Raw genomic sequence first — 27,056 nt, forward strand, 5'->3', positions numbered from 1 at the left:
AGCAGGGACATCCAGATGACACTTTGGTACAGATTTATTACCGTCTTATGCTATGTTCAAACTGGCAGCCCAAATCAGACTTTTGGCCTATCCACATTGGAATCAGAAAAAAATGGGGGAAAAAACAGATTTTTGCTGATCAGACCACATTCCTAGGTGGTTCGAAAATGGGATTCAAATCTGGTTCCTTAAGATGTGTCTCAGTTTGGAGCACACTCACTGAAGTCTGATTTATACCCTGTAATGCGAGAGAGTATAAATTAAGCATTGCTCATGCCCACACTATGTCATCATGTCGTTACCACAGCAACCAATGCAGATAGAGTCGGCGCTGATCTGATCGCTAACCAGTACTCAATTTAGTTTTGCTTCAGTAAAAAATGGCAATAGGGCTTAATTGGTAAATGTATGTTTTGTAATAATCAATAATCAAAAGTAACTTGTAACTAAAGATTTCAAATATTTTTGTTAAAAACTACAATGCCTCTGAGATGTAGAGGAGTAGGAGTATAACATATTGAACATTTGATATAAAGTAGAAGTACAAAGAAAATTGTACCTAAGTACAGTACTTGAGTAAATGTACTTGGTTACTTTCCACCACTGTCACTTGAAAATAACAGTGTGAACCGTCAGTATTTGAGATTTGCCTCAGTGTGTAAGCCTTAAGGCCAGACCGCACCAATGCAACTAGTCGCAACTCCTCGCAACAAAACAGTTTCAAGGCCAGTCCACACCATTGCAACTCCTTGCAACTGCCATCCTATCCTATCCACGAACGTCTGCAAATTCTTTGACTGCGCACATCCTCGGGTAATGCTGCATTCGATGGAGGTCGACCTGCCTCAAACAAATAATTATTCACGCATCTGTTTCACTTTTTCATTTGAGCTAAAAAGCATTATTTTACACTTTGGCTATTCAAAAATAGCGGATCTACAAGCTCGTAGCGCAGCACTCGGTGCCACGTTACGAGCTTGCAGATCTGCTATCTGCTGACAAATCGTGATAATGTGTGCATATCTTTGAATATATATATTTTTAAAGCGAACATTTGTAACTCAAATCTTTGCTTCTGGGGGTCCCTGGAACAAAATATTTTGAGATGGGGGTCGGCGGCCAAATACATATCATTTTGGGGGTCCTTGCCTCAAACAAATAATAATTAATTCACCTGAATGGTGCTAATAGTTGCTACTACTGCTTTGTTTATGGCTGTTCAGCAATACAAATGCAATGCATGTACACAGCGCATAACCCAAAGTCTGCAAATACTTTGAGTGTGCATATCCCCGGACGGATATGGACTAGTTGGGAATAATGGTTGCAAGGTGTTGCAAGGAGTTGCACTTCACCCATTTTTAACCTCATCTTCATATAATTGCTCCACGCTAATGCTGACTATAAGATGGCACAATTTCCGTCTACTTACTCTGCGTCTCATTGGTGGGCTATGGGCAGTTTAAAAGCCTGCCCACCAATGACATCATTGATGGGGATTCCAAATCGAATATAGAAACTACAGTTTTTCTCTTCCTGGAAAGCGTACTGAAATAGAAACCATTGTTCTTGCATTAATAAAAGATAATAATAAACATTTTTATGGGTCACGAGTAAATATCCCCTTTTTTAGATTGTGCAATAAAAAAATATGTATTTCAAAAGATTTTCAAAAGTTTAAAAAGTATCATTTTCAGAAAGTTTCAACTAAAAAAAGTTTTTTTTTTAACAAACCATGGAAAAATACAAATACAATCTACAAGTTCACAACATGTTGTGAGCTTGTAGATTGGCTGTTTTCACTCGAGCTGAAAAGTTTTGGAACCACCGTGTTAGGGTATATCTGACTGATGGATATCAGACATAGAATGCCATTGCTCTGTCCCTCTGTCCATGTCAGCCTTCCGTGAGTTCCTGTGATGTCCTGGTGGTCCCCATGGGGCACACCTCCATGCCGCGAGCCATCAATGTCATCCAGAAGCTGTGGAGCAACGGCGTTTTAGCGGACATCACCTACGACGTCTCACAGGTGAGCTGTACTTTGTGGTGTTGGCGCTGCCGAACGGGAGAGCGCTGTGCTAAGCTACAACACACGTTGTTCTAATCACGGGGGGTCCCCACATGATTTTGGGGGGGGGGGGGGGTCCCCAGATGACAGTGAAGTGGCAATTTAAGGACTTTTAAGACCTTTTTAATACCTAAAAAAGAAGAAGAAAGAAAGCAAAGAAAGCCATTACTGCATCAAAAGTAATCAACAAACTATACCATAAAAACTGGTCAAACATTGGCCAAATTGTCAACTGTTGACAGTATTATTGATAAGCCCGAACTAACAGACCACTATTTATTGTGTTTTAATATAACTGTCTTTGATCTAAGGAAAAACAATACAGAATATACTATAAAAAAACGTTTTTTTAGCTCATCTGCAGCAAACGAGTTTCCTCGTCATCTGGCGTGTGTGCAGGTCCCCCCCCTACTTGCTCCCTCAGTGAATGATATGGTTCAACATTTTAATCTCAAATTAGAGTCAGCTCTCGACATAGTGGCTCCTATGAAAACTAAAAAGAAACTTAATTCTAGAGTAACACCCTGGATCAACGAGCACATGCGCTCACTCAAGAAAGAATGTCGTAGAGCTGAGCGAATTTGGAGAAAAAACAAACTCACTGTCCACCTAGAGATTTTTAAGAAGTCAACAGTGGCCTATAACAAAGCACTGCGCTTGGCAAGGCAAGCATATTTTTCAGGCATTATCAATGACAACAAGCAAAATGCCAGAGTCTTATTCTCTACCATTGAACATCTCTTAAACCCCCCCCAGGCTTACAAGGAGTCGCTCCCTGCTTCTAAAGCTAAGTGTGATGAGTTTGCGTCCTTTTTTGCAAACAAAATTTTTAGCATTCGAGCTGGTATTATGAATGCTGCTGCTAGCACTGCAAATGCTGCAAATGGTGCATGGTGCAAAAACGTAGATCACTCCAGAGGAAGTCTAATATCTTTCTGCACAATTAATGAAGAGGAACTCCGTAAAACTATATCACAGATGACATCATCATCTTGTTCACTGGATGCAATACCCACCCTGTTTCTCAAAGAGGTTTTAGACAGCGTGATTGGAGATATCCTAAGAATTGTAAACAGCTCTCTACTTTCAGGCGTCTTTCCAGACTCACTGAAAACGGCTGTAGTCAGGCCGTTACTCAAGAAACACAACCTTGATCCATTGGTGCTGGGTAATTATAGACCAATCTCTAATCTGCCATTTCTGGGAAAGGTCTTAGAAAAATCTTTCATCAACTGGATGTGTTCCTACAGAACAATAAGGTTCATAACAAATTCCAATCTGGCTTCAGGAAAGGTCATAGCACAGAAACAGCACTTGTAAAAGTAATTAATGATCTTAGGGTGTCCGCTGACAACAAAAATATATCTGTTCTCCTACTCCTTGACTTAACCGCTGCTTTTGACACGATTGATCACAAAATTCTACTACAACGCATGGAGTACTGGATTGGTTTGTCAGGCACAGCCTTGTCTTGGTTTTACTCTTACCTAACAGGCAGAAGCTATTTTGTCAGCCTAGCTAATTTTGACTCAGACAAACATGACATCTGTTCTGGTATTCCACAGGGCTCAATTCTGGGTCCCTTATTGTTCTCCCTGTATATACTACCACTGGGAGAACTCATCGCCGATCACGGAGTGAACTTCCATTTCTATGCTGATGATACCCAGCTGTATCTTTCGGTAGCTCCAGACGACCCCTGCGCTCTAGACCCATTGTTGACCTGTCTGTCCAGTATAAAATGCTGGATGAGTGAGAACTTTCTTAAGCTAAATGAGGATAAAACAGAAATTCTCATAATTGGCTCCAGTGAGCAGAGAGAATTAATAATAAGTAGACTTGGTAACCTGGCTGTAGAAAGTAACACCACAGTAAAGAACCTGGGGGTTATTATCGACTCTGAATTGAATTTTAATGCACACATTAATCATGTCACCAAGATTGCTTTCTTTCATCTTAGAAATATTGCGCGAATTAGAGACTATCTGTCGTTAGACGACGCAAAAACGCTGATCCACGCTTTTGTTTTCTCTCGGCTTGATTACTGCAATGCACTCTACTCTGGCCTGCCTAAGAAAACAACTGACAGATTACAACTTGTTCAAAATGCGGCAGCCAGAATTTTAACTAAAACTAGAATGAGAGAACATATCACTCCAGTACTAGCTTCACTACACTGGCTCCCGGTTGTTTTTAGGATTGATTTTAAAATTCTTTTAATAGTTTATAAAGCTCTAAATGGTCTGGCACCTTCCTACCTCTATGACTGCCTAGAGAGACATGATCCAAACCGGACCCTCAGGTCTTCAAGTGCTGACCTACTCGAGGTGCCTAAAATGACATATAAAAAATACGGTGAAGCAGCATTCTGCTTTTACGGACCAACAGTGTGGAATAAACTCCCATTACACCTAAAACAGGCAGCCTCTGTCGATAGCTTTAAAGCACAGCTCAAGACCTATTTCTTCACTCTTGCTTTTAGCTGACTCTTTGGTTGATTTTTAAGTCCTCACTGTATTGCCTATTTTAATGTTTTATGCTTTTGCTTTTATTTTATTTTTTGTTTGCTTTATTGTTAAATTGGTTATAACTGTAACTGTATTCTTGCTCTGTAAAGCACTTTGCGCTGCATTTCATGTCATGAAAGGTGCTATACAAATAAAGTTTATTATTATTATTATTATTATTATTATTATTAAATGATATATGAAAGAGGCAATATTTTTTTAAATAGACGATCTACAAGCTCACAATGCCTACAAGCTCACAATGCCTCGCAATGCGAGGCATTGTGAGCTTGTAGATCTGCTATTTTCACAATATTTAGCCGTGGAACCCGAATCAAACAAAAGTGCTAGTCAGGGTGGGGGGTCCCCAGTTCAAATGTGATTTATTTTGGGGGGTCATGGCCTGAAAAGGTTGAGAATCACTGTTCTAATGAATATCTCTCTTGGGAAGGGAATATGGATCTCTAGTAGCCGTCGGGACATTTTACGCATTGCATGGGGGAGAGAAAAAAAAGGTTTCTGTCAAATTAAATCTTATTTTTACAATAATGGAATGAGGTCACTTCTTTCCCCAAAGATCACCCTGCATGATGGCAGAAGAAAATGTTTATTTTAGTTTTTCATCTTCAACTTTAATTAACCACTTTCATCCTGGCATCCATATTTTGGGCATGATATCATATTACAAACACATTTTCAAAAAGCTTCACACAGCTTGCAGATCGGCTATCTTCTCGATGTGACACCGTCGTACGGCGACGTTTAAAATAAAGTGATTAACCCTGCAAGGCCCAGTGCTTATTGTAAGTCGCTTTGGATAAAAGCGTCTGCTAAATGACTGTAATGTAATGTAATGTAATGTAATGTGATCGCACGATCACATGTATATTTTATAAAGAAATTAGTTTAAATCATTTTTCTTTTCTGTTATTTTTTATTTTTTTCACCTCTAAATCCTCATTGGGACCTATTGTTTAGTCTTACAATGCCTTTGGCCAGGATATTTGCATATAAATACCCCCCACAGAGCCAGGAATCATCACAACTTGAAAATAATCTGGGCCTTGCAGGGTTAACTCAGGAATCCCACTACGAACCCCCTTCAAGAAATAGTTTTCAAGTAGGATCTAGCTATTGTAACAAAGACAACAGTGGCAGGCAAAAACATTACAACAAGGCCACAAAATGATGATAAGAACACCCTAATATCTAAATTAAAAACAAAACCTTGATAGATAACCCCTCTATTGGATTGCTAGTAGTCAGATATGCAGGAATCTGCTGGAACTGCCAAGCCATAATAGACCTTGGTTAGACAAAGCACAAACAGTTCCATTCTGAGTTAGCTTTATTTACTATACCTTGCAAAACTGGGAAGAAAGCTGCAGAGTATAATTCAACAAGCCAACACAGCATGGGCATCACTCCCTAATGTGCAGATTACCCACCAAGCTGAACCCCCCCGTGGACTTGGCTGTTGTTTATGAAATTCAGCTAAAAAGCGTCACGTTTGCTTTCCTTGATCCAGATGTTGGTGGGGGGGAAAAAGGCCCATTGTATGAATAGGGGTGTTGACTAAAGCAGTGGTTCTAAATGTTGGGTCCTGGGACCCCCAGGGGTTCCGAGAGGGTTCCAGGGGGTCCCCAGCTAAATGATCGATAGTTAGAAAACCAAATGGACCCTTACAGGTCTGTAATTCTGAGAGTGTACAAATGGAACCAAATGGACCCTTACAGGTCTGTGACTCTGAGAGTGTACAAATGGAACCAAATGGACCCTTATAGGTCTGTAACTCTGACAGTGTACAAATGGAACCAAATGGACCCTTACAGGTCTGTAACTCTGACAGTGTACAAATGGAACCAAATGGACCCTTACAGGTCTGTAACTCTGACAGTGTACAAATGGAACCAAAGGGACCCGTAAGGACGGCTCCATTTGGTTCCAATTGTACACGGTCAGAGTTATGGGGTTATGTGGCCCAATGCAATACCAAATTGCTTTACCAAATTGAAATTAAAAGGTTCGAGATCCACATGTTTGAGTCATGTAGGGCCTGTCACGATTACAAATTTAAGTTGACGATTAATTGTCACACTAATAATTGCGATTAACGATTTCATTGTTTTTGGCATTGAACATTGGCACGTACTAATAAAAGCGTAATTTCTGTTTGCCTTTAAGGCTTCATAATGAAAAATTGCACAGGGCAGATATGACAAATAACTGAAATATACAAAGAAATTACAGACATAATGATTATGAATTTTATAATTTTAAATAAAGGTAAAAATTGCGGAAATAGCTGATCTACAAGCGTAAGCTTGTAGATCATCTATTTCTGCTATTTTTATGTATGAAAATGTTTCAACATGGAAACGATTATGACAAAATAAATGGGATTAGACCAGGGGTCTTCAACAGGGGGTCCGGGACCCCTAGGGGGTCCTCAGAGTTACTACAGGGGGGCCACCAAATCTTTGTGTGATATGATTTTTTTTTTACCTTAACCACTTGAACCCTAGCATCCCTTTTCTGAGGAGAACTTTAGCCAAAAAATAGCAGATCTACAAGCTCACAACGCCTCAAAGCGTTGTAGGCGTTGTAGATCGGCTATTTTTTGGCAAAGAGGTGTTTGGTGTAGAGGGGAAAAAAGAGCAGACCAGTAAACAAAAAGAAGTTCAATCTGAAACACAATTTTTATACAATATAGAGGGGGTCCCTGCTTCATCCCTCTCTCAGCTAGGGGGTCCTTGGCCTGAAAAGGTTGAAGACCCCTGGATTAGACGATAATGTAATAATTGTGATGGGCCTAGAGTCATGTATGACTCTGCTGGTCGTGCAGTAACGTCTCCTCGCCTACAGGGAGTCTCACGCGCTGCCATTCAGCTTCCTCCTCTTGACTGCCAGTAGGAAAATGCGGTCCGCCAGCAGCAGCAGCTGCTGACTTTTATCTTGACAATATCTGAAAGTAGTAAACACCTCGGGAGAACACGGGCTCTATTCTGGCGGGCGTTTGTCTTTGACTGAGGTCCCTGACAGCCATGCTGAGGCCATACAAATACAGAGTTGTTTCTGTAGCGTTTGACTCGTCCATCAATCACCCAGTAGACAAATTTATACACGAGTGTGATTGATTCCCTGTTTGTTTGGAGCTGGTGAAAACCGCACTGTGATTGGAGAATAATGGCCGACTTTCAAATCTGCCCGAAAGTTGAAAAGGAACGTTTTGGCCATCCGTCAACCTTATCTCCATGTATCGGTCCTCTGTAATGCTCAGTTATATAGTTAGTCGCTGTCGGGCAGAAACCTTGTATGTCCAGAACCATTACTTTTCAGTAATTGTTCAATTAACAAGCTCATGTTAAACCATTGAGACCGGGAACGCATCTGTGTAACCACTTTAACCATTATTTTATACTTTGGCTATTAAAGGAATAACAGATCTACAAGCTCATAGCGCGGCACCGAGTGCCGCGCTATGAGCTTGTAGATCTGCTATTTTTGAAACATTTTCTTTTTCAAATCTGTGCTTCTGGGGGGTCCCAGGAACAACATATTTTGAAATAGGGGTCCGCGGCCAAATACATTTTGGGGGTCCTTGACATGAAAAAGTTTGAGAACCATTGATATAGAAACCTATGTTTTTCATACTGTATGTTACATATGTTTTTTTTTTAAACTGTAGGATAGCAGATCTACAAGCTCATAGCGCGGCACTGAGCTTGTATATCTTTCCCGGTCTTAATGGGTTAATACTTTCATTGGTTAAATATTTATAAAAACCCACAGACAGACTTAGCCACTTTTTTATCCTGCATGGCGTCCATATTGGGCATTATGTCGTTAAAGGCAAAGGCAAAGAATATGGAGAAAACGTACGGTGAAATATGGAGGTACAGCGCTATGCTGGTACCATGTCTGTCTGCTGGTTCTTTACCCGGGCCCATGGCAGAAATGGTAACCATCCTGGCATCCTACTGTGAGCACTAATGAGGGGGGCAGATATATGGATGTACGGTGACAAAACGTCTTCCTTTAAGGCATTTTTTCAATCTCCCTGGTGAAGTGCCACAGCATTCCTGGTCCCAAAGCCCTGATGCCATGCCACTGTCACATTCTTCATGTTTATGAGACAGGGTGATCTCAGGCCTGTGTGTGTGTGTGTGTGTGTGTGTGTGTGTGTGTGTGTGTGTGTGTGTGTGTGTGTGTGTGTGTGTGTGTGTGTGTGTGTGTGTGTGTGTGTGTGTGTGTGTTCTTTTTGGCTTTCCCTCACTGCCTGGCACAGCACTGTATGCAGAGCCCCTCTCACTGTGCCCACTATACTCTATTCTCTATTCTATTTTTTTTCTTTTCCCATTTTCATTTGGCCATTTTCTCCGTCTACTGAATGTGATTTCTCTCCTCGTATGACTTTACTCCACTACCTCGTTTGAGTTGAATTTCTTCAACTGAAACCGGCATCCGATCTAGGGCTGGGAGAGATCAAGAGCTATCTAGGGCTGGACCAGATCTGATGTGATCGTTTTTGACCAAATACCTCAATATATTGTGATAAATATCAATATTATTTTTAATGTTTCAAAATCTTGAAACAGGAAATTCTTTCCTGTTAAAACCAGGACCAAAAGACCACTCTTATATCATATCACGAATATTACAATATCCCAAATCCCAGACGATATCTAGTCTCATATAATCATGATATCAGTATAGAATCGATATTTTGCCCAGCCCTAAATCTATCTATCTATCTTTCATTGGCACAGAACAGAACAGGACTGGTTGGTCAACTCTATTTACCCTGAGCCCCCCCCCCAAAAAAAGAACCCACTTTGGGTTACCCTGCACTACCTTTTAGCTGGAAACAAGGGGGCTCAAGCACTCCAAAATGTCAGGAGTTGTAAAGCATTGTAAAGTGTGTTTGTGTGAGTCTGTCTCTTTTCCATTTCGCTTTCTCCGCAAATTATGTATGCAGGCTCGCGCCTCATCCAGTGGGTCAGATGGTGTAAAGGCCTTGAAGAGAGCTTTTCAAGCATCTCTCCTCTCTCCCGCTAGTCCATTGTTAACACCTTTCACACGCTGGCCCTTTTTTACAGACTGAATCTGCGGTAAGCTCTAATTCACGCTCTGGAGACGGTTCCATGCTTTTTTTCGTTTTTATTGGCCAAATATGGCAACCCCCCCCCCCCCCCCCCCCATTCCACATGTGGTCCACCCCAAGAGAGGCATATGGCCCAAAGCTGCCCCGTCTCCCTTTAGCCCATTGAGACCTGGAACGCATCTGTGTCACTTTTTGATTTGAGCTAAAAAAGCGTTATTTTACACCTTGGCTATTTAAAAATAGCAGATATACAATCTCATAGCGCGGCACCGAGTGCCGCGCTATGAGCTTGTAGATCTGCTATTTTAGAAAAATCGTGAAAATATATATATCGTTTGTTTGACATTTTTAACTGAAATCTTTGCTTCTGGGGGTCCCTGGAACAAGATGGGGGTCCGCGATCAAACACATATCATTTTGGGGGTTTCTTGACATGAAAAAGTTTGAGCACCACTGATATAGAAACATAATTTTTTTTCAGAATACTGTGGGAATTTGTAGAAATGGCTTCAGGTCTTAATGGCTTAGGCAGTCTCTTGCAGTTCGACTTACTTTTCTGTCGGTGGGAGCAGCTTTGAGACAAAGTGACACTCAAATGCACACAAACAAAAGGGAGGAGGGCGCACACCAGTATTGGTGAGGTGCTGCTGACCTTGGTAAGTAAATATGAAAATAAAGAAAGAGGCCGCACACTCGTAGCCACGATGCAGGATTTATTTGGAAACCAACGTTTCGACCACGTAAATTCGTCTTCAGGGAATGACTCGAATGCACGCACGCACACACACACACACACACACACACACACGCACACGCACGCACATGCTTGTGCGGTACAGTGCAGGGTTTGTTTTCCTCTGCCGCTAGGTCATCTAACCAAGGAGCCAGATTAAACCTGTCTGGCTGAGTTTGAGGATAAATCAGGCTGACACACGCACACAAAAATACATATAATGCTTAACGATGCGGTTTGAATGTGCTACCTGCGCAAACATTGATTCTTGTATTTCCCTGGGAAGTCCAAGCTCTCCACGTTCCAAGCAAAACTCCTCTAAACTGACTGAGTGTCACTGCAAAGGTCACTGTAAAATGGGCGACTGCGCCCCTGTTTTATGAACTGTTATGCATGTAGAGCCCGACCGATGCCAGAGTTTTTTGGGTCAAATGCCGATCACGATTTTGGAGAGTCCTAGCCCTCCGATTGTGTTTTGACTAATATTTGTTAAAATGGATTTTCACAAAGTTTCGAAATGTTTGCAGCTCACAACGCGTCGCACCTTGCAAAACAGCTATCCTATATATATTATATGTGGACGGCCGTGGACGTTACAAACATAACATCCGGACTTTCAAGGTGCACTGTTGCTCCAATCCGCACCAAACTTGTCACAAACGCTGTTCAGGTGTCATGTTAGGAGACCCCAGGGGCCACAGGCACACCGTTGCTCCAATCCGCACTCTTCAGGGGTCGGCCATAAGAATAGTCACACTAGGGGCCACCGGTACCAGATTTACCCAGAGAAATAAGCAACCAGGTATATGAAAACAAGCCCAAAAGAAGCGACTATAGGCCACTTAAACCTATATGTAGATCTGCTATTTTCAAAAATATCTTGGGGAAAAAAAAGTGGGACATTTTGAATATTTTTTTTAACATTTTAACAAAAAGAGAGACAAATGAATATTCATTTGGGGATTCTTGACATCAAAATGTTTGAGAGCCACTGGTTTAAACAACATTAGACAACAAGCCCAAATAAGCAACTACACTTTGGAAACCAGCCCAAAAAGCAGCAACCCGCAACTACCAACATTTACAAGCAACTCTACAAAAAAAGCAAGCCAAAGGCAGACAGCTGGCTAAACGTCTTAGACTTTCTGAACTACGTCCCCCATGATTCTCGCGTCATCACCGTCCATGGAGCCGTTTCTATTGGAGCCCAGGTAGATCTTATCGTCAGGCTAATACACTGGAATCCCTAGTGATGAAAGGTTCGCTTGTCTTGTATGTTGTGATAACATTCAGTGTCTATAGCCAATAATTACTAGCGCCTGCTGGAAATTTTGGTTTTTAACATGGGCTCTGTGACCCCCCCCCCCCCCCCCCCCCCCCCCGAACCCACCAGAGAAAGTGGCAGTATGAGTACCTAACTTGCTTCTTGCCAGTGTTAAGCCTGTGACAGCAAATTTTGATGTAGTCGTAGTCTTTTGAATAAAATTCTATTTGGTTTTAGTCACATTTTAGTCATCTGAAATGTTTTAGTTCTAGTCTAGTTTTAGTCGACTAAATGTTAGATTTTAGTCGACTAAATCTACAGTTGATTTAGTTGACTAAAAGGTATTTACGATGGCGTCGTAATGCCTGATTTATACTTAGCTGTGGGGCCGAAAATAGCTGATCTACAAGCTCACAACGTGTCGCGCCTGCGACACGTTGTGAGCTTGTAGATCAGCTATTTTCGGACTGTGACACCCACACGCAACCAAGCATAAAATGACTTGTCGTAGTTCTACTGGATCTCTTCTCCACTAGCCCCTCCATAACATTTTAGTCTAGTTTTTATTTGTTGACGAAATTGTTAGTATATTTAGTCATAGTTTTTAGTCATCATACTGTAGCTTAGTTTTCATTTCGTGAAAAAAAAAAAAGGTTGACGAACATTTTTCGTCATAGTTTTAGTCGGACGAAATTAATGCTGGCTTCTTGCTTTGCTTTTGTGTTTTCAGTCTCAGGATACGTTGTTGGAGCATTGCAGGCAGGCCAGCATCACCTGCATGGCCCTGGTGTCTGATAAGGAGGGCAACTATGTGAAGGTACACCGCCCAACATTATAATAATTTGTTATGATCAGAATGTTTTTGCTGAAATGGTTCTTATGTAGAGACATGGAGATATCTACATTGTTTCATATGAATAACACAACATAGTGTTTAACCACACGACAAAGGAAATACTACCTACAATTTAACCACATAAACCCTGGAGTCCATATATATAAAAAAGTTAAAATACATTTTAAACAAAATATTTTTTCTTTTTTCAAGAATAGCTCAGATTCTTTAGAATACGATGCGATACGTAAACTTGTAGATCTGCTATTTACATACAATTTCATTCAATGAAATACATCAGGCGGTTAGTGGTTGAGGGCTTAATCATCAATAGTCTACACAAGAGCACTGAGGCCTACTTAAGAGAGTTATGCAGTCTGTCGGGGCGAGCCTGTGGGACTATGAATCTTCTGTTTGACGGCAAGACCTGATATTCTTCAAGTAAAATATGAGAGGGCGGACATAATATTACCGGCCAGAGATAGCATTCTTTTAGTGCTGTGTATGCTGCCACAATCTTTGAGCATATATTATGTAGCAGTCTAGCCGGCTCACACAGACTTGGCAGCAACAGGTTTTTACCGTAATGTGTTTGTCTGCCTTCCTTCTGCAAGTTTGGTGCTAAAAGAGACAGTAGCAAGACATTGGAATCAGAGTTATTATAGTTTTACTTTTTTTTTTAAAAATCATTTTTTCCTTTTTCAGTTTGACATCGGATTTTCAGTTTAGTTCTAGTTAGTTTCCATTGCATAAGTAGTTTCAGTTTTAGGAATTGACTAGTTTTAGTTTTGTTTAATTTAATTTCAGTCTAGCTTTTCAGATAATATCTGAAAAGCTAGACTAAAATGAAATTATTATTATTATTATTATCATAATATTATGAGGACAAACTTGATATAGACACTGAAAATGGTAGGATCAAAGAATGCATGACATCAGATTTGATGGTGCAAAATATAAAACGTAGATAATTTTACATGCAATTCTAATTTGTTTTAGTTAGTATTGCATTGTTCGTTTTAGTTTCATTTAGTTTTAGTTAACTAAAATGTCCCTGGGTAGAATGCAACAGCATGTGGAAAAATCATTATGTGTTCTCAGGTCAAATCCTTTGAGAAGGACAGGCAGTCGGAGAGACGAATTCCCGAGTCGGACCTGGTGGACCACATCGTCCAGAAATGTCGGACCAAATATTGCGAGGACAGAAACATCAGGTAAAACGATCGATCGGGGAACTAAGCGCCCATTAACCCATTAAGACCGGGATTCATTTTCAGATTTCTTTGGCTGTTCAAAAATATCAGGTATACAAGCTCATAGAGCGGCACCGAGCTATGAGCTTGTAGACTACTGCTATTTTTGAAAAATAGTGCAAATCTTTTAATGTATACTGTATTCTACAAATGTCTTCTAAATCCTAACAGTTTTTTGAAAAAACTTATGTTGCTATAATATCAGTGGTGCTCAAACGTTTTCATGTCAAGGACACCCAAAATGATATGTAGATTTGGCCGCGGACCCCCATCTCAAATTATTTTGTTCCAGGGACCCCCCAGAAGCAAACATTTGAGTTAAAAATGTTCTCTGAAAAAAATATATATTCAAAGATTTGCACATATTTTCATGTTTTCTTTTTCAAAAAATAGCAGCTCAAAGAGCGGCACTCGTGCCACGCTATGAGCTTGTACATCTGCTATTTTTGAATAGCCAAATAAATCTAAAATGACAGAGACGTGTCCCCGGTCTGAATGGGTTAAGATGTCTGCTAGTCAACGATCTGGAGAATGGCTTTCTGTGTAGAGAGATAAACAGCCTTGTTCTGACCACAATGTCCTCGTCCCCCTCTCCACAGGGAAATATCTGAAAGCTTCTCACCTCTCAACACCTCAGGTATACTGTGCACCAGTGATTCTGAACCTTTTACAATTTCAAGTGACCCCCAGTTTGCTATGCATTACGCATGGACCCCCCCATTTTGCTCCCAGGGGACCCTGCCTGATCATTACCGCAGTATTTATGTCGTCAACTATTTATGATGTTTAGACCACTGGTTCTCAACGTGGTGTCCGGGTGCCCCCAGAGATTGCCCAGCTAAGTGATTGATAGTTGGGGAACAAATGGACCTTTACGTGTCTGTAACTCTAGGGTTGTAAAAATGGAACCCAATGGACATTTAAGGGTCCATTTGGTTCCGTCTGTACACTCTGTGTTAAATTAACACTTTTCAGTGTAGATTAGGGTCCCCGAGATATACGTTTGTCTAATGCATAATATCAAACTGGGCATCCTTGAAATTAAGGTTGAGAACCACTGGTTTAGACTATGGTGACTTTTGAATGTGAGCATGGGTATTATAAGACGAGGGCTGGTTTGTGTTATAGCCGTGCTTTGTTTGACTTATTTTACACCACATGACCAAAAAAAACAAAAAAAGGGTTACGTGCGCAATGTGAGCCCCTGAGTGACTGATCACAGTGTGAGATTTCACACCACTTCTGGCATGCATCCACATGCAGACATGTTAATTCCATTCACTAGTACAATGAATAGCCTGAGCAAGAATAGCTGCTTGAGACTGTTTATTGGAGACGCATGTTTCTGCGGTGTGACAAAGGGGTCAAAGCCTCTTATAAGATGGATATAAAATTGGGAATGAGTTGTAAGCGCTTTTCTGTGCGTACACAGGGTCATCGGAGCAGCATGGGAGCAGTAGCACCGTGAACATAAATGTGAATCTCATCAGCCCCGACAAAGTTTCCGCCAGCGCGAGGAGACGCTACGAAACTCAGGTCAGTTGGCGACACACACACACTCTGAGGTTCAGTCACGCTGCACACCACGAGATCCACGCGACCATGAGCACAGAGTTTGGCCTCCGACAGAGACGCTGAACGTTGCTCTCTCTCTGCCAGGGACCTCTCTGACTGCTTTGGAAATCAATTACTACTATCTGGGGTTACTCTCCTTCCCTTTCCAGCAGAGTCTGTCTCCCCTCTCTCAACCCTCTCTCTCTCTCTCTCCCTCTCTCTCCCTCTCTCTCCCTTTCTCCGTGTTTCCATCTCTGTCCAGTGCTGGCAGCCTCTGTGCCTTGGTCACTAGGAACCTGTTAACAGGCGCTGTTAAAAAGCCCGCTGGCTCTCACAGAGAAAGATTGCATGTGAGGAAGAATCGGTTTTTGTTTTCCACTGTTTGATTTTGATCATGGGAGCAATTATTCTCCTCTCCCAATCCCCCTCCCCCCTCTCTTTCTTTTTTCCCCCCTTTTCTCTTTTCTCAGATCCAAAGCAGATTGCAGAATCTTGGTAGCAATTTGCAGAACAAGAGCAATGACATTGAAGTCCTGGCTGTAAGTCATTTGTTTGTTTGCCCCCCTACACACACACACACACACACACACACACACACACAACTCTCCTCATTCTCCCACCTTATCTGTCCAATCCATGTGTGAAATCACAAGAAACAGAACGTTCTTTTTTTTTTAATAGCTAAAATAGCAAAACATCAGAGGACACGGTCCCCTTTTTCTAGTTGTTCTCATCTCCCTGGGACCCCATGCTGGGGGTGAGATTGCGACGTAACCATTCCACTCGCTGCAGAACAATAAACACCAAACAGAAAGTTTGTGTGTGGGTTGGGACGGATCGGAATGGCCGGCGTGTTTGGTTTATTTGTGGTTTTGTAGTAAAACTGCAGCGAGGTATTCTCAAAGTAAATTAGCCCTTCTTGTGCCGTCGCTGTTTTTTTTCTTTCTTTCTTTTATCCCTTCGGGTAAATGCGTGTGGTAAATACATTTATCATCCCTGCTTGTTTGTGTCTGGATCCCGTCACCAACGCTGCCTTTAGTACGAGTTATTGAAACGGAACAGACATAATCACCCTGATAGCAGTATTTCTCAGGCCAGTGTGTCTGCCTCGTTTCATGCCAGCGGCCTGTTTACCAGCCCTATCAGCCCGAATGGAACAGAACAGCAGTCGTTTTCCCATGACAAAGCCACAAAGGCCATTAGTCTCCCAATTTCCTGCAAAAATGACACCCCGGTCCTGCGGTGATCGCGTTATGAAAGCGGAATTATAAAGCGATCTTTTTCCGTTGTGCTGTCTCCAAATTGAGACGGCACAGCGCACACAAATAAACAGTGGACCACCTGTCCACGAACGTTTTTTTGCTTCCTGGTTTTGTCCCCGGCGGCCTTGTGTGTATGTTTCACTCGAGGTAAGAATGCAGGAGCTACTTCCTGAGGAAATGTATGTTGTGTTGTTATGAACCGTACGTGGAATGAAAGTAGATAAGCTTCCATTGTGTCGTCTACTAAACGCCCCCTCCTCTTTTACCCGCAGGTGGACCTGCAGAAGGAAACGCTCATCTACTTCCTGTCTCTGGAGGTACTGGAGGTTCTCCGCGGGTCTTATCATGAACACTGCAGAGTCAATAAAAGGCCACATCTTATTGAATGATGGGAGGGAGGGAGGGAGGGAGGGAGGGACAGGGTGAAAGCAAAGGCCAGGAGAGGTGAGGGTCCCTGGAACAGGAAGAAGGGGATCCCGTATCCTTCCTTTACAGTCCAGTGAGTCTGGGAAACACCCCTGTTGTGTTCTATACAGAGAGCGGTGGCTGCCAGAGGCTGTTTGTACCTGCCCTTGCTATGTATGTAGCCTCACACATACAGTAGGGAAGGGGCGCTTTGGGATTTTTGTTGTGGTTGTAAAGGCGTACACTTAAAAGTGTTAGTGGTTGACGTCATATGTATACAAGTGAACACTGCACACCACATCACAAGCTTTGGACACACTAACTGCATCATGTACAGCAGTGGTTCTCAAAGTGGGGTCCAGGGGGTCCCCAGCAAAAGGTGTTAATATAGCATCACAATAATTTGAACCTCTTATACCTTGCCTATTCAAAAATAGCAGATATACGAGCCCGTAGCGCGGCACTCGGTGCTACGTCCAACCGTGGAAACTCCCCCCCTGTCGGGTGATAAGAAGGCTTGTTAGCTCTCATGCATTGAAGGAGGCATGAGCTCGGCTCTGGGCTCTCCCTAGGCTGGTAGAGGGAGTGTAGCGCCCAGAATTACTTAGGCACTGGGTGAAAAAATGGGTTGCGAAATCGTGGGATAAAGATTTAAGATTAAAAAAGAAAAACACAACAAGCGTCTAATACTGCTAGATTATTTACAAGTGCAATATTTTAATAATTTATATTACTAATTTAAGCTATTTAAAACTTCAGGTTAGTCAGTTCTAAACGGAGAGTGATTTATGTTCATGTACACGGCAGAACGTGTACTCGAAACCCCATCCCTAACATACAGACAGACACAGTTAATAAAATATAAAATATACACCCTTGACGTGTTACAATTCACATTCCAAACTCCTGACTTGGACTGTATCTGCAGACACCCTGGTTTCCATCAGCGTGGGTAAAAAAGAAAAGGTAACGTCAGTCATATGGTGTGAGGAACCATAAAGAAAGAAGAAAAATGATCTTAACCCATTAAGACCGGGAACGCATCTGTCTAATTTTAGGATGTCTTGGGCTATTCAAAAATAGCAGATATACAAGCTTGTAGTGCGGTTGTAGATCTGCTATTTTTGAGGGAAAGAATCGTGAAAATGAGTGCAAATACACTTTTAACTCAAATCTTTGCTTCTGGGGGTCCCTGGAACAAAATATTTTGAGATGGGGTGTCCGTGGCTAAATACATATAATTTTGGGGGTACTTGAAAACCACTGATATATATAGCAACATACTTTTTTTTTTACTGTTAGGATTTAGAAGACATTTGTAGAATCCCCAGAAGTAAAGATTTTAGTTAAAAAAAGTTTGCTTTAAAAAATATATATATAAGATTTGCCCAAACCTTTCTAAAAAAAATATAGCAGATCAGCAAGCTCGTAGCGTGGCACTCGGTGCCGCGCTACGAGCTTGTATATCTGCTATTCTTGAATAGCCCCATTTTATAAAATAATGGTTAAAGTGGTTACACCGTTGCGTTCCCCGGTTTTAACGGGTTAACACCACTGTTATGTAAGCAACAGCGGTCTCCCCTCTGCGAATGAAAGGGCTCCCTATACAGTCGGCCCCCTTCCACCAGCACGCGTCAAAGAAAACACTTTCAGCGTATAAAACGCCATGACAATACACAGTGGGTCAGAACCAGGCCAACAGGAAAAGCCTGCTCCAAATGTTGGCTAATTACCCCGAGTCACACCAGCACAAAGGGACCAGGCAACTCGGCTTTACATCTCGACCACTCCACCGGCCATGACAGGCAATAATATACATAGTATTATGTGTACACGTTCAAAGCCACCAGATCAATCTTTTGTACCCATTGCCGTTTATTGCGGTTGGAGGGACTTTGGGGTCCACAATGTCTGACAGGGCACTGAATAATACCGTGCTTTGTTTGAGGTCAGACACTATGGTGAAGGCCTTTTTGGGGGATTTCAAAAATAGCTTTGTCGTCTTACGAGCACTGTAAATCAGTGGTTCTCAAACTCTTTCATGTCAAGGACCCCCAAAATGATATGTATTTGGCCACGGACCCCCATCTAAAAATATTTTGTTCCAGGGACTACCAGAAGCAAAGATTTGAGTTACAAAATGTCCGCTTTACTACAAGCTCATAGCGCGGCACTCGGTGGCGCGCCATGAGCTTGTAGATCTGCTATTTTTGAATAGCCCAAGTATAAAAGGTTAAAATTATTGTGACGCTATATTAACACATTTTGCTGGGGACCCCCTGGAACCCCCTCAAGGACCCACTTGGAGAACCAATGCTGTAAATAGGGCCTAGCTGGTTACGGTCTTTTTTTGTGTTTTCATAACGGCGCTGATTTTATGTGGGTTTTTTTTGTACTATGTACTGTAGCTCCATATCCTTGGAGAGTGTCCATATCCCAGATACGAAAAATTGTGTACTTGATGTGCAAAGACCTTTTATGCTGCGACATTGTCTCTTCATCTCTCCCCCAGTTTGATAGCGAGGAGCAGTTCAACATCAGCGTCCAGCATCTGCTGTCTCGCCTCCCTAAACAGCGCTACCTCAAGTCCATCTGCGAGGAGATCCACCGCTTGAAAATCGTTAAGAGGTACGACGAGTGCCATGTCTGTCTTTGTGCGGTGCGGAATAGCCCTGTTCAAAACAAGATAGGTAGGTCTTTCATCTCAGTGCTGAGTGCCCCTGGTAGAACTGGCGAGGAGACCCCGTTATTCTCGTCTCTATCTGTTCCCACATGCCCACAGGTCAAGCCCTGACTTGCCCTTTCTTTAATAAAAAAAAAAAAAGAAATAAATCATGAAACCTGAGGCAAACAAACAGTAGAACACATTAAATACCCCCCCCCCCCCCCCTCCTCTTTAAAAAAGGCAGACTTCCTTTTATGGGCAGCTGCCACTCCAAAGCCTGGACTAAGTCCACACGCCCGCAGGTGTTCCAAAAGAACTGAAGAGATATAACTACCGCCTCCCAGAACATCAGAACCTCAGGTGATCCCATTTCCTGAGGTGAAATCTTGGGGTGAGGATTTGCCTCGTTTGGTTTTCTGTGATGTCTGGCTCTTAACCCTTTCAGACCTGGAACGCATCTGTGTCATTTTTTTGATTTGAGCTAAAAAGCATTATTTTACACTTTGGGCTATTCAAAAATAGCAGATCTACAAGCTCATAGCGCGGCACCGAGTGCCGCGCTACGAGCTTGTACCTCTGCTATTTTTGAAAAATCGTGAAAATGTGTGCAAATCTTAGAATAATTTGCTTCTGGGGGGGTCCCTGGAACAATATATTTTGAGATGGGGGGTCCGCAGACAAATATCATTTTGGGGGTCCTTCACATGAACATTTTTGTGCACCACTGATATAGAAACATACGTTTTTCAGAACTACTGTTGGGATTTAGAAGACATTTGTCGAATCGGTTTCAGGTCTTAATGGGTTAACACCCCCTGGTTGATTGACTTGTAGGGGGGGGGGGGTAAGTATGTGTGGTAGTGGTGGGGGGGGCGGGGGTTAAGTATTTTGGGTTTAGCCATCACTGTGGTTATGGGTGGAGTTGTTAATAATATTCCCAAGCTCCCAGGCAGCACTCTCTTTCAAAGCGGAGGCTAAACCCCCCCCACCACCACCACCACCACCACCATCACCATCACCACCTCCTCCTCCTCCTCTGCTCGGGCTTCCAGTGTTGTGACGCTATAGCGAATGCCCATAGAGAGAGCCAGCCCTGTGAAGGGGATTTGATGGATTTTCTTTTCTTTCATGAATGGAGATGGCAACAAAAGAAATGAAATCCACTCCCTGCGGCTCCAATGGGAGCTTTGTGTCTGGCCTTCGCCAGAGCAGTTGTTTTTAATTTCCCCTCTCGGTGTTGCGTGTCCCGTTCGCCATTGAGAGAGAAGTGTTTACTGTCAAATGAACGTCACGGAGGCAAAGGCTAGCAGTGGAAAACATTCAGCTGGGTTTGTTTTTTATGTGTTTTTGTTTGTTTTCGTGGGGACGTAGGGCAACACTGGCAGAGAGCGGGGCCAAAGGTCAGGGTAGACGGCAGTCACCTGGCTGTGTGGGTTAGGGTTTAGGACCATTAAACCAAATGCATCCCGAGGGGCCCACAATCACCGAGCTTCCCCCCTTCAGCCAAACTACTGCAGGCAGGCTTTCATGTGGAGCTTCAAAAACAGGCTCATAACTCGCCGCTTGCTAGCTAGCTCACCATCTCCCCTCCTCCTCCCGTTTTAAGAATGGAAAGTGGCAATAATTCAGGTGATAATGGACACAACTAGACCAATTTGAGCGCTCTTGTTTATGTGGGGAAAAGGCACAGTACAGGCCTTTATAATTAGGTAGAAATTGATTCAAGATGATCTCTATGTTAATGACATTGGTCAAGAGCAGCTGACTTTGCCTTTTAGATTTCATAGTAGGGTCCATCCAGAACTGTTTTGTAATGAGTGAGCAGGGTTCTGTTTTGAGTGACACACTTTTTGCTGGTGGCTATTAGCAGGGATCACACCTGTGACCTGGAAGGTACCGGCAGACGGCAGCATCCTGCTGGATGAATTCAGCAGCGATCTGAGGGGAGATCCCTGGCAAGCGTCCTCCTAGACTTGTGGGAAGTGTTCAGTCAGTGTTAATTTCGTCGACTAAAGCTATGACGAAAAATGTTCGTCGACTCCCTTTTTTCACTGTCGAAAAACATAAATGATGACTGAAACTATGACTAAATCTACAGACAATTTCGTCAATAAATAAAAACTAGATGAAAATGTTAGGGTGGAACTAGTGGAGAAAAGTTATTTCATGCTTGGCTGCGCGTAGGTTTCACACTCCGGAAAATAGTCGATCTACAAGCTCAGAAAGCTTGTACATCGACAAGCGTCTGAGACGCGTTGTGAGCTTTTAGATCTTATAATATTTAGTCAACTAAAACTAGACTAAAAGTAAAACATTTCAGATGACTAAATGGAATTTTATTCAAAAGACTAGAACTGGCATAGTGGTCCAGGCACCTAGGCTCAATGTAGCCTGACATTGCGTCGCGGGTTCGAGTCCCGAGCCCGACGGCCTTTGCTGCATGTCACTCCCCATCTCTTTCCCCATTTCCTGTCAGACTACTGTCCTATAAATAAAGGCATAAAAGCCCAAAAAATAAATCTTAAACAAAAAGAAAAAGACTAGGACTAAAACTAAATCAAAATTTGCTGTCAAAATTAGTGTTAAGTGTTCTTTGAAACAGGGTGACTGACAGACTTCCATGTGTGATTGCAGGGTGAGCGTGGTGGTCTTGTACAGTTACAAGGACGACTACCACAAGATCCTCATCTGAACACGGAGGCCAGCCGGAGCCGGACCCGACTGGCCAGCACACGTCCAGCAGTTCTCCAGACCCAACACCAAGTCTCTTTGGCAGCACTTTTCAGCACCAAGAGAAATGGTACACACTTGAACGATATCAGATTCCTCATAATTTATTTTACCCCAAAGACAAAAATAATACATTTTTTGTTTCACCGTGTTGAACGGCATCTACATTGAGCAGTTCCAAACAGGTTTCCCAGTGTTTTGTGTTCCTCCTCATACCAAGTAGGTTTTGCTAGGTTTACTGGACTTTTACTGCCTTAATATAACTGTTGGCTTTGAAGGAGAAAGGGCTTTCTACCGAAATCACGTGTCATTACGACAATTTGACATTTTTAATGTGACGGGATGGATATCTGAAATAAATTGCTATTTTTTTCCTTGATCAAGCTTTTCCCTTGCTGTGTGTCGGTGTTGAAGACAATAGGTGCATTCATTAACAGCACTGGCCTTTGGACCAATGCTGAGCCCCCTGAGCTTGATATCATCCGTATTACTGTAAATACACACCCGTGACCCCAATTATTGATTAGTCCAGACCGATGATGTAATGACGTTAAAGTTTGGATCCTCTGAGCAGACTAAATTAAATGTTATTACTTTTCACTGGGAGTCTCTATACATGGAACAGAGCTCGCAGTGAGACGTCTGCCTCAACAACCAGGGCCTGGGAAAAAAAAGAACGGGTCCATGTGGTTACTTTATTGATCTTTCCAGAGGGACTTCCCTTCACCTTGAAGTTTATTGGTAAGCGGTTGACGAACAAGTTGAAACAATGGCACAAACCTGCACAGTCAGAGGATTAGGCCAGGTTTCCGGGGTTGTCTGGGCTGCAAAGCTCACAGTTTTAACTCTGTAATTTTTATGGGTCCACACGCTGGAATGAGAGGTCTGTGTAATCGACTCAACTCCAGATCGGGAGAGCAAAGCTTTAAAAGGAACACCTCACCTCCTTTCTCCCGCAAAGACATCTGCTTGTTAAAACACAGATAAGGGAACGGCCCCGACGAACGGGACAGAACGATAAGCCTTGACGAGAACTGAGAACGTTGATTCCCATCAGCGGTGCGAGGAAAAGTACCAGATGTTTTGTGATCCTCGGGGTCTGCCTTATGGTGTGTTGCAGCCTCAAAACCACCGATAGCATCTCAAGTGATATGTGGTAGAGACGGTCAGCTACCGACACGCCCAATCTCAAGTGATTATCTTAGAGAGGGATTTGACCCATTAAACTGGCTCCGGTTTGGTTCACACATTTTATTTTTCAAAATAAGTGTAAATGTTACAGTTCATCATCTAGGAAACATATTTACAAGGTTTGCAACACTGAAATAAATAAGCTTGTATAGAATAAAGCAGATAGAAATGGTAAATGGTTTACACAGTATCTAAAATGTACAGCGGCTTTGGCTATCAAGGTTCATTTTTGCCAAAAAAAACATCTCAAACTATAGTTTAGTATTAATAAATAAAGCTATGTGAAAAAATAAATAAGGTACTCTTCTGTCCTACTATTTTAAACTACCGTTCTTTGCTTTACTTTACACATAGAAGAACACATAACTGCGTAAGCTTTTATAGTCACCTCTTCACTTCATTTTAAAGCACATGGTCATGATACAGACAGACACATTAATCTACCGAGTTACTTAAACTTCAGAATACATTGGTCTCCAACCGATTCCGGCATCACAACGTTGTGTTGAGACAACAGAATTAAGAAATCTGATCCAAAATGTCTTCCGGTAGAACCAGGTTTTGTATTCCCTAACGCGTTTTTCACATCACATCTTCTTTTAACCACTTAAACCCTATACAGTATACTTAGTTGACCGTGGTACCCCAGGGGTCTGTACTTTTCCCCCCTCTACACCAAATCTCTTTGCTGATCCACAATCTCACAACGCGCCACCCCGTGATGCAGTGTGAGCTTGTAGATCATATATTTTCGGTGAATGTTCGCCACATCCATGACACAAACAGAATAGGGATGCTAGGGTTCATGTGGTTAACCACATGGTGGTTAACCACATGAACCCTAGTGTCTTTGTTCTGTTCCCACAGTGGGAAATCATTCAGCTGAAAATGGCCAAACCTAAAGCTCTGAGCTTTTCCAGCTTTTTAGCTATTTTTCGGGCAAAGAGATTTTGGTGTAGAGGGAAAAAGGAGGGGGCAGAGTACAAACCATTGGGGGGGACTCCGGTCACCCAATGGTTTAAGTGGTTAATGTTGATCAGATCGGTCAGAAGCTGAGACTTTGCTGGAACAGCCTGTTTTCTCGAATGGTTTAACATCTCTCCGTGTGCTTAACCCATTAAAACCGGGAAAGCATCCGCGTCATTTTAGATCATTTTGCGTTGGCTATTAAAAAAATAGCAGATATACAAGCTCATGGCGCGTCTGCGAGCTTGCACATCTGCCATTTTTTTCAGCCTTTAAAAAAAAAAGTCTTTATTTCGAACGACTGATTTTTAGAAGGCATTTGTAGAATCGGCCTCGGGTCCTAATAGGTTTAATATGCCTATCAAATCTCAGATTAGGACCTTGATCCCCCCAAGAATCCTACAGCGGGCTTTCAAAAAAAAACAAAAAAAACACTGGCTCCTAAGAAAAGTGCTATGTCTCTTTAACATGCTCTGACGTTGTAATGTGTACCATTATTTACGCTCATTAGCATGCTCCTATTTCACATCATTTACTGGTTGAAGGTGATAGCTTGAACCACCAGTGACAACGTACTGTATATGCTTGTAATCTTGTTCATCTGAGTGAATAATATATTATATTTTTTCTTAGATTCCTTGATGTTGGGATAAGTATACAAGTCGTTAACCACTTTAACCCTTGGCGTCCCTGTTTTGGGCATGTCATCATAAAAGTAATCAAAACTCTGGAACGGCACATCCGCGAGCTCACAACTCGAGTCGAACATTGTGAGCTCGTAGATTGGCTGTTTCCACAATTCGTCGTACGACAAATTATACAGGGCTTAAGTGGTTAAATGGAACTAATGATGACGTCGACAAAGAGAACACATTAAGGCTGTGAATGAATGAAGGCATTTAAAAAATGAAAATTATTTCTAACCACGGCTGACATTCTGTGGGAACAGTGACTCCACATTGGATGGAGTTAATGCAGAGAGGCTTGTTATCAAAGAACATTCCTCATAAAGTCCAGTTAGAACGGGTCTCTGGCACCGTCTCGTCTTCTCTGCAGCGCTATGAAACAACATTTCACTCTAGATGAATATCACCCCCACTTCCACATAAGAGTCTGCCTTTGTGAGATGATGGAAGTACAGTATGCTGCCAGTGCCATCCGGTATAGAAGCCAAGTTTGGATGAGTGATGGGACGACGGCTATTAGGCTGCTAGAGAGTATCGCAGAGACAGAATACAATCCGCGTATTTCCTTTCCGAGTTGCTGTGGTGGTTCTGTTGGTTAAAGAAGGAAAATTTCTGAATGGAATGACTTCGGGGTCATGTGAAGGTAAACTTGCTGCAGCGGTCTTGTAGGAAGCTTGTCCTTCCTGCACTTGACCAGGGGGAGGGGAGGGTTCAGACTGGCGTTAGAAAGAAAAAAAAAAAGGAAAAGTTTCAATTCGGCCACCATGGAGACATCCATAACAAGAGATGTCCAAGAACAACACTACATCTATTACGAATACTGTAGAAATATACAAAAAAAAAAGAAGCTAAGATGGAAACCACACATTATAAGGCCAGGGGTTTGGGTCTGTAAAAGTCTGCTGGCTCTTCTGAAGATAAATGTTAGTTTGGCTATAATGCCTTCTGTCCAACTCAATTTACTCAGACTGGAAAAAAACAATTCAACTGGCCTTCTTTTCCCCAACAATTAACATCCACAACGCGCTGCCTCGCTTGCTCACCGGTCCAGCAGCCACACTACAACCATTTAACCTAACGACCCCCCAAACCCCCAAATTCTAAAGCTTTTTTTTTGTATTTATTATTCCTATTGATCAGTTCCCGTTTCCAAGAAGGCGGTAATAAGCGATGATGATGATATAACAACGTTCACAGTCAAAAAAACGCTTGTCTCTGGCAGAGTAGAGCCGTGTCACTGTCTTGTCTCTCTGGCAGAGCAGAGCCCCAAGAGGCCGTGTCCTTTCTCTGTCTGTCTGTCCATCCGTCCACCACGTCCCACCAGCTTCTCCACACACTCCACCCACTGGCCATGGTAAAGGTCCAAACACAGACTAATATAGACATGGAGTAAAAAGGAACAGAGGTCACTTGCCCGCCCCACTTCTCCCTCATTGTCACACAGAGAGACGGGTGGGTAGGAGGCTCTAACCCAAGGTACAGTGCATTGTTTAATAGATCTCCTTGGATATGTCAACGAGAGATGGAGTAGGTGCTGGAGGTGCTGGGTGGGCTGGTCTGTTCCACAGGGTTTTTTTGGGGGGGGGGGTGGTGGTGGTGGGGGGGGTACAAGGGGGAGTTAGCGCGGTGCCCTGCCGTTGGCCAGGTTGAGCTTGGCTCTGGGGATGGTCATCCTCTCCCCACAGGGAGGAGGAGAGCTCATGTCTGGGGAAAAGTTAATGATGCCGCAGTCGTTCTTCACGCTCTGGAACTTGTTCTCTTTGGACGGCTCCATGTAGACAACCGAGTTCTTGTTCACGTGCTTCTTCAGGATCACAGTCTAATGGAGGGGGG

At 42.6% G+C, this 27,056-nt stretch overlaps 2 protein-coding genes across 3 annotated transcripts in view; one reads left to right on the forward strand and one right to left on the reverse strand.

Moving 5' to 3' along the window:
• The window catches only part of eif2ak4 (eukaryotic translation initiation factor 2 alpha kinase 4), a 51,587-nt gene extending 28,828 nt beyond the window's left edge, over positions 1–22,759 (forward strand). The window contains exons 31-39 of the mRNA XM_084045278.1: positions 1,901–2,029; positions 12,407–12,493; positions 13,613–13,725; positions 14,364–14,401; positions 15,197–15,300; positions 15,789–15,857; positions 16,853–16,897; positions 19,498–19,613; positions 22,285–22,759. Of these exons, the coding sequence (XP_083901404.1) occupies positions 1,901–2,029; positions 12,407–12,493; positions 13,613–13,725; positions 14,364–14,401; positions 15,197–15,300; positions 15,789–15,857; positions 16,853–16,897; positions 19,498–19,613; positions 22,285–22,342 (759 nt within the window). The 3' untranslated portion in view covers positions 22,343–22,759. The remainder of the gene's footprint in view (positions 1–1,900; positions 2,030–12,406; positions 12,494–13,612; positions 13,726–14,363; positions 14,402–15,196; positions 15,301–15,788; positions 15,858–16,852; positions 16,898–19,497; positions 19,614–22,284) is intronic.
• An 852-nt stretch (positions 22,760–23,611) lies between these two features.
• The window catches only part of LOC311035797 (cysteine-rich motor neuron 1 protein), a 66,395-nt gene continuing 62,950 nt past the window's right edge, over positions 23,612–27,056 (reverse strand). For both annotated transcript variants that reach the window (XM_084044252.1, XM_084044251.1), the window contains exon 15: positions 23,612–27,042. In XM_084044252.1, the coding sequence (XP_083900378.1) occupies positions 26,842–27,042 (201 nt within the window). In that variant the 3' untranslated portion in view covers positions 23,612–26,841. The remainder of the gene's footprint in view (positions 27,043–27,056) is intronic.

The sequence above is a fragment of the Gymnoscopelus microlampas genome, assembly GCF_963454915.1.
Source record: "Gymnoscopelus microlampas genome assembly, chromosome: 20".
Classification (NCBI taxonomy): Eukaryota; Metazoa; Chordata; class Actinopteri; order Myctophiformes; family Myctophidae; genus Gymnoscopelus; species Gymnoscopelus microlampas.